This window comes from Capricornis sumatraensis, chromosome 4 (assembly GCF_032405125.1).
Source record: "Capricornis sumatraensis isolate serow.1 chromosome 4, serow.2, whole genome shotgun sequence".
Lineage (NCBI taxonomy): Eukaryota > Metazoa > Chordata > Mammalia > Artiodactyla > Bovidae > Capricornis > Capricornis sumatraensis.
In genome coordinates this window covers 106660467-106671336 of record NC_091072.1, presented here as the reverse complement: position 1 = coordinate 106671336, position 10870 = coordinate 106660467, and the positions used below count along the sequence as shown (strand labels likewise).

At 39.4% G+C, this 10870-nt stretch overlaps 1 protein-coding gene and 1 non-coding gene across 2 annotated transcripts; both read right to left on the bottom strand.

Moving 5' to 3' along the window:
• Positions 1 to 1540: 1540 nt before the first annotated feature.
• On the bottom strand, positions 1541 to 10131 carry SLC25A3 (solute carrier family 25 member 3). The gene is made up of 8 exons (XM_068970259.1): positions 10019 to 10131; positions 9625 to 9785; positions 7950 to 8071; positions 6565 to 6744; positions 5636 to 5817; positions 4987 to 5159; positions 4414 to 4524; positions 1541 to 4333 (listed from the first exon to the last, which is right to left on the bottom strand). The coding sequence occupies exons 2-8, from the start codon at positions 9779 to 9781 to the stop codon at positions 4173 to 4175; spliced, it is 1086 nt and encodes a 361-aa protein (XP_068826360.1). The 5' UTR covers positions 9782 to 9785; positions 10019 to 10131; the 3' UTR covers positions 1541 to 4172.
• LOC138079430 (small nucleolar RNA SNORA53) lies at positions 5231 to 5478 on the bottom strand. Its single transcript, XR_011144901.1, has one exon. It is a non-coding gene; the product is annotated as a small nucleolar RNA SNORA53 (small nucleolar RNA).
• Positions 10132 to 10870: the final 739 nt, after the last annotated feature.

Below are 10870 nucleotides of genomic sequence, written 5' to 3'. Positions count from 1 at the left end.
CTTCATGAAGTTGTGGGAAAAAAAAAAGGTACGATACAGGGAATTCCCTGGCGGTCCAATAGTTAGGACTCCATACTCTCACTTGCCAGGGCTGGATTCAATTCCTGCTCAGGAAACTAAGATTCCACAAGCCCCATGGCACAGCCAAAGAAAAAAAGTACAATATAATAATCTTAAAAACAAAAATCACCCACAAACATTAGCTTCAGATGCCTAGCATGAACAGTATCTAGATGTATACAGCTAATTACCTCAAAAAGATGTTTATGCCTTTTTTTCTTCCAGTTTTACTGATATATATTCAACATGTAGTACCGTATGTTTAAGGTGTACAGCATAATGATTTGACTTACCTCATTAAGTGATTGCCACTTTTTAGTGAACCTAATTACCTCATGTAAACATAAAATTAAAGAAATAGAAAAATGTTTTTCCTTATGCTGAGTACTCAGGATTTACTCTTTAACCTTCATATATAACATACACCAATGTTAATTGTATTTACCATGTACATTACATCATGTACATGTACAATATAAGTGTGTACCATTTGAATACCTCAATCTAATCCCCTCTTCCTACCCGCTCCCCGCCCCCCCCACCCGATACCAACAAATCTGAGCTCTGACTTTGTCTTTGAAGTAGAATTAACCTGCAGCACTACATACGTTCCAGGTCCACAACATAGTGATTTTTCTATATATTTCAAAATGCTCACCGTAAGTCTAGTTCCTTCCAAAACCATACAAATAACTACATTTTTATTAACTATATTCCCCACCCTACATTTCATACCCATGACTCACTTTGTAACTGGAAGTTTGCACCTCTTATTAATCTCCCTCTTAGTTCTCTCCACTTCCTGCCAACTCCATTCCATTTATTTAGTCGCTAAGTTGTGTCCAACTGTTTTGTGACCCCAGGGACTGTAACCTGCCAGGTTCCTTTGTCCATGGAATTTCCCAGACAAGAATACTAGCATGGGTTGCCATTTCCTTCTCCAGGGGGTCTTCCCAACCCAGAGGCTGAACTCGTGTCTCCTGCATTGGCAGGCAGGTTCTTCACCACTAGGGCCACCTGGGAAGCCCTTCAGTACAGCCAACCTGACTGTTGCATGCACGGCACTTTCAGAGTCTGTAAAAACCACTCATGAAACCTTAGTTACTTTCTAGGAAATTCAAGATACATGAACCATATCAATGTTGAGATCAACATCTCTATAACTTCTGAGGATGTGAAGTCAAGGCTGCCATGCAAAAGAGAAAATGATTCAACAGGTAATACCTGAGGTAAGGGCTGTTGCAGTTCAGTTCAGTTCAGTTGCTCAGTTTAGGAGTAGCTAGTTATTAAGATATCTCGTTTGATGTATCAGGAGAGGCACTAGATTCATCAAAGCTTGAAATCAGTTTCTTATCCACGTTGTATCTGGGATTTTTAACAATTATTTTGTGAATTATCTTACAAATAATAAAAATATTGTGTAAAAAAATTACATAATTTAACTTTAAACTTTTTATTTTGTATTGGGGTATAGCAGATTAACAATGTTGTGGTAGTTTCAGAGGAACAGCAAAGGAACTCAGCCATATATATATATACATGTATCCATTCTCCCCCAAACCTCCTCCCATCCAAGTTGGCACATAACATTGAAGATTATATAATTTGTGCTAAAGAAACAACATATAACTCTTAATTTGGCAGGAAGACTGACTGCCATGCACCAAACTTGAATATTGTGGACACTCCCCCAAATGGTATCAAAACAGTTCATAAAACTTTCACAAGATACAGATTTGGTTAAACTGTAACTTCAATTTCATTGTATCTATCACTGAAAGTCAAAGTCACTGAGTCATGTCTGACTCTTTGCGACCCCATGGACCATACAGTCCATGGAATTCTCCAGGCCAGAATACTGGAGTGGGTAGCCTTTCCCTTCTCCAGGGGGTCTTCCCAACCCAGGGATGGAACCCAGGTCTCCTGCATTGCAGGCAGATTCTTTACCAGCTGTGCCACAAGTATAATTCAGCAAAAATCAACTTTCTGATAATCCAATTAAACTAGTAATCATATATACTCATTCCACTGGGTTCTACTTTGTGGAACAGAAGTTTTATTAAAACTAAATGTGAGAAAACAATGTTATTAAAACTTCCTTACTAGAATATTTTCAGCATGAATCAATTTTAAAATATAAAGTAGAAATTCATATTTTAAGTGGTCATTTTAATTGAATTTTGATGAAATGGTTTTACCTTAGTAATAGCTCTCAAGTATCTCTGAACTATAAACAGCAAGTAATTCTTGACAGCTTGAACAAGCACACTTTATGTCAATATCCACAAATAAAACCTATTTCCTCTCTTGAAAATAAAAAATTGAATCCCACAAGGCTGGCAGTGGAAATCCATCTCATGGTGAAGTTTGGCTGAACCACATACTCTAAATCCAAAGACCACCTTTGACTGGACACACACAATTCATACATATCCAATCCCACAGGCTCTTACAATGTAACTGACCCTCCTCCTAGAAAGAGGTGGAGTCAGTGTTCCTTTTCTTTGAAGCTGGGATTTGACCTTCTATGACTTCAGGTGATCAAGAGTATAGTGATCACCTTGACCACCTGCTGACCAAGGTGATCACTTTCAAGACTAAGTCCTAAAAAAGACCTAGCTTCAGAGTCCTGAAATAAGTCCAGCTGCCTTTCAAGAAAGGCTCAGCCACTAATAGGGAGATATTCAAAGAATCACTCCTAGCCTGGATGTGAAAAACCCTTTGGAGAGGACCCCAGAGCTACCATCTCTTAACTTCAGGAGAAACCCAGAAGCAGAAGGGTCCAACAGATGCTCCTGAATTCCTGATCCACAAAAAGCTTGAGATCATATTGTCTCTTGCCAATATATTTCAGATGATTAGTCACACAACAGTAACTAATACACACTGGTGACACCAACTGTCACAGCCATCATTGCTTGAGCTCAGACTGCAGCTCTACCTTTTGACAGTTTGGTCCAAATTTATAAGCATAACCCTTCCCTTTCGTCTGCAACACAGGTAAAACAAAGACTGGAACCTTAAACTAAACCTGGTGATGATAATATACAGAAGTTTAACATGCAGTAAGATACACTCGTTTTCTAAACTTAGTTCACTGATTCTTATTACATGGGTTTGTAGTAAGAACATTTCTCTTGCTGTTTAGACTGCTTAGAAGTTTTTTCCTGAGGTCCCATCTGCATAATTTACACAGGGGCTGCAAACTCAGATTATTATACCCAAAGGCCTCAAGGTAAAATGTTATCAGACTTGAAAACAAACTTTATTGTAGACTGGGCTTTACAATTCCTAGCCAAAGACAAGGGGAAACTTAGTAGTTTTTAGAAAAATCAGTTTGGGTTTAAATCAAATTACAGATGCGTGAATATATAAAGTGCTACTTTCTCAAGAGCATTCACCTAATCCAGTTGTCAAGTAAGTACCTTTGTGAAAAACTATACTGAAAATAGTTTAAGGTAAACTTTCTGTAACTCAGAAAGTCAGATTTGTGCAAGGACTATTAAGTTACCTGAAATACTTTCTAGCTATCGATAGCTTTGGTGTTTTATCATTCTCAGAATTAGCCTAATTTAAATTATTTTACAAATAAATAAGGATTAGTAAACTAATGAGGATTTTTAAAAGTATACTAAGTGTTGTAAAAATTTGATTATATACTGAAATGTGTTGGTCAAAATAATAACTACAAATGAATATTTATCCATATTCAAATTGAATAGTTAAATCAAGTTTTTAAAAATTTAGGGCATGGTTCTTAAAAATGTAAGCACTCTCTCGAGTGACTGAACTTGAGACATATGACAACTTACAAACAGGGATCACAGTATTCAACCAACAGTAAATAGTTTTCCTTGAGGTTTTAATGTATGCATAATTCTTTCCACCTTAGAATTAATTCTTTAGCTTTAAAAATAATTATCAAATCACAGACAAATCATGTACAGTTGGGTTTATTTCCACATTAAGTTTGAAACTCTTGTTTTGACAAGAGTACTACAGTAATTATATTAGGAATAGACAACTTCCCACACTGTCAAATATATAAAAGTTCCTTCTGCATTTTCCTCAAACACTGATCAACACGCAGATTCAGTCCATATTTGCTTTATCTACTGAGTGTACCCAAGCTTTTTCTTCAGAGATTCTGGCATCTCAGGTGGAGGAGGGCGAGGGAGCCTGAAGTAGACCTTCACGGAGTCATAGATAAACCACTGTAGTGCAGTCAGAGTGCCAATCATGATGATACGGGCAAAGAGTCCCTTCCATACTCCTGGATAAAACATGAAATGTAAGTGAAAACCATACTCCCAAGTGTTACTCTTTCTTTAGAGGGGAGGAAACAAATCCTACCTCTAAATCCAAGCCTTTTGAGGACCTGAGAGGCACTGCTACCCTTCTCTTTATTCAACACAGACACCACAGAATCAGCAGGGTGAGAAACAATGGCACAGAAGACTCCAGCTGAAAAAAAGTCAAGACAAATGACCCATTATGGAGTCAATTAAAAAAACTTTTTTCACATGATAGATGACCTTTCCATGAGTAGTAGAATTTTATGTTTTTTAAAAAACCGTATTTTAGAGCAAGACTGACAAATTATAAAGCAGTCTATCCTATGTAAAACAACCACCCTGCAAGTTATATTCAGATTTTAACCAACACTTTCTCTTGTATTAAAAATTTGTTCTTGGAAAAACTAACAAAAAAAGGTGTAGCAGTGAAGTCAATACATTCCCAAGTTTAATTATGACATGCAAACGACAAAATAATTATTTTAGGAACTAATTAGCAAGTATTTATGAGTATATCAAATGCAATAGAAAGGTAAAACTTCTTTGGAATATTTTTCCCTCACAAAAGAAGTCAAGAATGGAACTGATTCTTTGTTCTTCATTTCACAAACATGTTCTAAGTAGTTCATACCTATGTAACCTGCCACAAATGTGACAACCAGCTGCTCTGGCTTTGAACATTCACTTCGGGGCTTGGGAACCACAAACTTGTACAATGCTTCAACAGTACGTTCAAAGCAGGCAAACTTCATCATGGTGTATGGTATCTGTCTCATCCAGAGAGGAGCAACTCCCTTGTAGAACCTAGGAAATCAGAAGACTTATTTCACTCAGTTGCACATATTCATCTAGCAGAGTTTTTCATTACTAACAGAAGTGTCCGCACACCAGTCGAGTCCTGATAGTAAAAAATGGCAGCACAATTGCATGTCATTTCTATCAGAACCTAAGACTAACATGCAGGTATATTCATCTTACATGCCAATGACTCAAGCACCTTTGACTACACAACCAAAAAAGTTGCTGGATGTTTCTTTGACTGGAACTACAAGAAACCAGAAGTTTACAAGTAGAACTCAGCTCAAGACTGGCATCCACAAAGGTGGATCTAAGGAAGCATGTGTGGCCTGACCATATACCAAGTCTTAACGGTGAACACAGATGGCAGGAATTCTAACAAGGGTACTTTCCAACCCCTAAGTTGAGAGTTAATGTGCTAACAAATACAGTTTTATCAAATGAGTATTTTATACTACATATTTAGGCAAATGTTTACTTACGCCTTTAAGCCTTCTTCCTTATACATTTTGGGAGCTGCATCCCTCAGAGTGTTAGCATAACCTGGTTGGGTTTGAATTCGAACCTTAGCAGCTTCCATAGGAGCCAGAGCAATGTCAGCAAAGAATTCAGCACTGGCAGAGGCAGCCAAATACAGTGATGTGCGCCACAGATAGGCATTCTCCTGAATGAAGAAACACAAGGAGGAACATGAATTGCTGTTGCATTGGCTGTTCTCAGTAAGACACAGTTCCAGAAAATGGTAAATTTCAGGTATTTTAAGTGTTTCTCTATCACACAGTCCACAGATAACACACACCACTGAATACTTCTCAGTATTTAGTGTTTACTTTGGACACCAAGAATATCTAACCAGTCCATCCCAAGGGAAATCAATCCTCAATATTCTTTGGAAGGACTACTGCTGAAGCTGAAACTCCAATACTTTGGCCACCTGATGCAAAGAACTGACTAATTTGAAAAGACCCTGATGCTGGGAAAGATTGAAGATGGGAGGAGAAAGCGACAATAGAGGATGAGATGGTTGGATGCCATCACCAACTCAATGGACATGAGTTTGAGCAAGCTCCGGGAGATGGTGATGGACAGGGAAGCCTGGTGTCCATGGGGTGGCAAAGAGTTGGACACGACTGAGCAACTGAACTGAACATCAACCATAGTACACTGTGAATATTTTTAAACTCAAATCCAACTTCCTTGGAAAGCAGCACAGCATTAAAAAAAAAAGCACTGAAATCTAGTGAAATGCAGTTTATCTTATTCTGTCTCTATTAAAATAGCCTTATGATTTGAAACATATTCATTCTTTCTGAGACTATTTTTTCAGCTCTAAAACAAGGTGGATTAAACCTTGGTCTTACCCTTTAAATTAAAAGCTTAGAACTTTCCATTTCAAAATTAAATTACATACCTCTCCAAGCATGTTGCTGTACAAAACTTTGAAGACTTCATAAAAGCCAAACTTGCAGAGTCCCTGCATGGAGTAGCCAATGAAAGTCGGAGCCCATCCTTTGGCCAAACCACGAAAACCATCCTCTTTGAGTGTAACTGAAAATCCATTAAATATGCCCTTGTACTTTTGTGGGTCCACCTTTACATAAAACGAGAAGAAAAAAAAATTAAATGTACCAAAGGGATAACACTTCTCACAGATAATTTTGTTATTAGTTTTTTCTTATATAATCTCTAGTAACTATACAAAGTTAGGTAAATACAAGTTCACTCCATGTTATCCACTTAATGTCTGTAATTATCTTTGTAAATGTAACTTTTTGTACATTAAAGTCTAGCTTTCAGTGAGACTTAAGTCTTAATAGGTTATTAAGAGAATAAAATTCCTATAAAAATACACAATAAAACTGACACTTTAAGAGATTATTCCACCACCCAACTCTTCTAACAGCTTAAAAATTAGTCTTAAAGCTACTTTATAAACAATATATCATGTCCACATCCTTGAAATATGCTAGCTCATTAATTATAGTTTTGTGAACTTAAGACAATCAAATTAAATGCAAATTAAAAAGGTACATCAACATAATTCTCTTTTGACTTAAATTCACTTTGAGACATGCATAAAACACTCTAGCAAAGGGATACTTAATATTCACTCTATTAACTAACAGGGGTAAAAATCTTATCTATTTCTGCCAGTACTATAAGGGCTGATATACATACATCACCTTCCTCTCCCTGCTAATATTTCAACTTCCTTTCTCTTTTAGGTAAGTAGACTTCTAATCCTATTTGGGACAAATAAATTTTTGATGTTTGATTATTTTTGCTTCAATAATCCTACTTAAGACATTTTAATTGTAAAAGAAAATCTTTTTATGTAAGTATGCAAGAAGCTTTGCCCGCAAATTTTAAATACTCAAACACTGTCCTTTTTTTTAATCTACAGTGTTCTCTGCCTTGATCTTATCAATAAATAAGAGATATGAAGTCACAACATACAGTACACAAAGAATGACAGCCTGCTACGACACATAACTGCTTATAAAATGTTACTTGGAGCATAAAAAATCAGCAGGCCTTTAAGAGCTCTAGGCAGAATTAAGCCCAGCAGCAAAAAAGAAAAAAACACATAGCTTTATCTTAAAAGAGGTATTTCTTGGATTTAAAACACTAAAGTAAAAATCTTACTGAGTAAAAGAAATTTGAGTTTGGTTTCCTACTAAAATTTCTGGCAGTTGTAATGTCTTCAAATTCTTCTCACTTGTGAAGTCTCTTAATATTATTTGGAATTAAGTCATACACAAAAGAGATGTTCAGTGTTGTCATCTCAATACAAACCTGCATACGGCATTTCACTAAATCCAGAGGAACAACAGCAGTGTGTGTCAGACCACAACTTAAGACCCCACCAAAGCCACACAGTGCATAAAACTTCGCGGAGCCATATTCACAACTGTACTCTGTAATAAGACAAGACACACCATGCATTTTAATATAATACTCATGTTACTGGTTATCAACTTACCTCCTGGACAGTTAGGTTTCCACACAGCTTGTTAGTAGATAACAGCCATGCTTCAACAATGTTTTATTTAGTCCAACATGCAAAAACAAACCTGCATCCTGCATTTAACCAGATCTAGAGGAACCAATGCTGTATGTGTTGTGCCACAGCTAATAATTCCTCCAAGTCCACAAAGGATAAAGAATCTGCCAGATCCATAGTCACAGCTATACTGCTCTGTTTGATTGAAAAAAAAGAATCAAGTAAGTATTTCTTCAGAGATGACTAAGGCCATGGAAATGCAAGAGAAACTACATTTCCTTGTGAAAAAGTACAATCACAACTTAACAGCTCTGGCCATGGTTTACAAGTAAACAAAGATAATTTTCCACCTGGTGTGAACACGAAATCCACTGCCAAAATCAAAACAATCGTTTAAAGATTATGAAGGTTCTTATCTGTGAGATACTATCCCCCTCTCATTATGCCATATTAATTTTAAAGAAAGTTTTCTACATCATTAATAGCTCTTCCAATTAAAACCAAACTTCAGATTATTACTGGCTGATAAGAACACATTTCTGAGGTACAAATCAAACTCAAATCGTGTAAAAGCTTGCAAACCTCTTACCCCAACCACTAACCAATACTATTCCCACTTATGGATTCCTATAGTGTAAAACTAGATAAGCAAATTTCTCCAGTCAAATACATTTACTACACAAATGACCACAGATTTAACTTTCTAAATTGAAGGACCAATTGATCATGTAAAGGTTTTTTACCCACACTAAATCTTTATACAGTTTACAAGTGCAAGGTAGGTAACATTTTCAGTACTCTTCTTGCAATTTGGTTGTCAAGTTTCTCTGTATATACACTCCACTGGGATTTAATACACAAAGGATTAAAATAAAGTTGTGTCTAAGCATCAAGAAAACCGAGATGATCAAAAGTATTCCTATCAACTCTTATCTCCTTTCTGTGGTCTCTCCAGGGCTAAAGATCAGGAGCATTAAAAAAGACTCAGCTATCTCAGGCAGCTTGTGTCTACTAGTATTAGACCCCGGGAACACCCAAGGGAGGGAATAAAGGAACAACTAAGGGAGGGAGTACTTTTAAGAAAATTACAGCAAAATCAAAGAACAGATAATACAGGTAGAACTACTGCGGCCAGAAGTTCGGAAGAAGGCTTTACCCAATACTTTGTCTGCTGACCGAACGGGCTCACCGCGGAGAAGAGAAGGAGCTAGTCACGGCCTCTGGGCTATCGAGGACGTGGAGGTCACGGAGGAACAGAGCCTAGGCCCTTCCACGTCCTTGAGGAAGAGCCAAGGATCCGACACCAGGCTGAGGGCGGAAAGGGCTGACATCCTCGGACAAAGCAACTGGGCTCCGTCCTGAAGGGCTGACGCGTCCTTCCCTGTCCTCCAGGCCGGGCCAGGCCACGAAAGCCGAGGGGGCCACGAGTATACCTCCCGACCGTATAGGGACAGGGTCTGACCTCACCTTCTACAGCCGCGGCTGCCAGGTTGCGGGAGCGGCGGGGTGGGCCCGGGGGCCCGGCGGGGTCGCTGCGGGGCCCCGCGAGACCATCATGCACCAACTGCAGATGAGGGGCGCTGAAGGGGTTCGCCCGCGCCAGGTGTACCACGGACGAGTACATCTTCCTAGAAGAGGAAGCGGTGGTGAGAGGAAAGGCCAAAAGGGCTGGAAGGCCCGCCAAAGTCACCTGCACGCTGGGAACCCCCACACGGGCCTGGCCTCTTCCCGTCTCCGCGCCCTTGAAGAGGTCACAGCGGCCTCCCAAAAGGAGAAAGTCCACCGCGCCTACAGCCAAAGGAGCACACCACCCGGGCTCTGCTCCCTGCACCTTCAGCGGGGAAGGCCAAACCACACTCACTCCCTAAGATGGCGAACACACAACCGGTCTGTCGGAAAGGCTGCAGCTCACAGAGGCCGAACGTCCTCCGGGCCTTTAGATCTGTGCCCTTCGCGCGTCGTCAGCGCGACGCACACAGCGCGTCACTACCGGCAGATAGCACCCATTGGCGGAGAAGAACGCCGAGGCCTTAACGTCATCGCGTTCTCCTAGCAACCCTATCCCCGCCCCACTCACCCCAGCCCTTCCGGCCCGGCCTTTGCGCAGGAGGATTCATTCTGCGCTTGCGCGCATTCCGGGCTGGGTTTTTGAGCTGTGTGGGAGCGTGTTTGTGACCTTCTTTTTTTGTCCCTTCACCTTCAAACGTCTCTCTGGCTGCCGTTCTTTTCATTTAAATGAGTCCCAATATAGTAGTCACTTTAAAAAAATGTGGATACATGATGATACATTATTTCGGTGTTAGAATGTCACTACAGTATTTTGTGTCACAACTTCTGCCATTACGGTACTTTTTTTTTTAAGTTGCATCCATTGACATTACACATAGACTTTCTGCATTTTCCATCAGACTTTAGGAAAGTATTTTAAAAGGAAACGTGTAATAAGAATTCTTAAGACTGCTTGCTGCTTCATCACAATAGTGTATATAACATATAGCAGCACTGGGGCTTCCCAGGTGGCAAGTGGTAAATGCTTGCCAATGAAGGAGACATAAGAGACTCAGGTTCTATCCCTGGGTAGGGATGATCTTAAGACATGCCCTGGAGGAGGGCATGGCAACCCCCTCCAGTATTCTTGCCTGGAGAATCCCATGGATAGAGGAGCCTCCTGGGCTATAGTCCGTAGAGTTGCAAAGAGTCCAATTGGAGCGAA

What these genes read in the sequence shown, in the direction of transcription:
- SLC25A3 (XM_068970259.1), bottom strand. Translation starts at nt 9,781, where the DNA reads ATGTACTCGTCCGTGGTACACCTGGCGCGGGCGAACCCCTTCAGCGCC. An exon ending in GGCAGCCGCGGCTGTAGAAG is followed by an intron (nt 8,072 to 9,624) that starts GTGAGGTCAGAC and finishes GTCTTATTACAG; the next exon opens with AGTACAGTTGTGAATATGGC. An exon ending in TAGTGAAATGCCGTATGCAG is followed by an intron (nt 6,745 to 7,949) that starts GTTTGTATTGAG and finishes TTTTATGTAAAG; the next exon opens with GTGGACCCACAAAAGTACAA.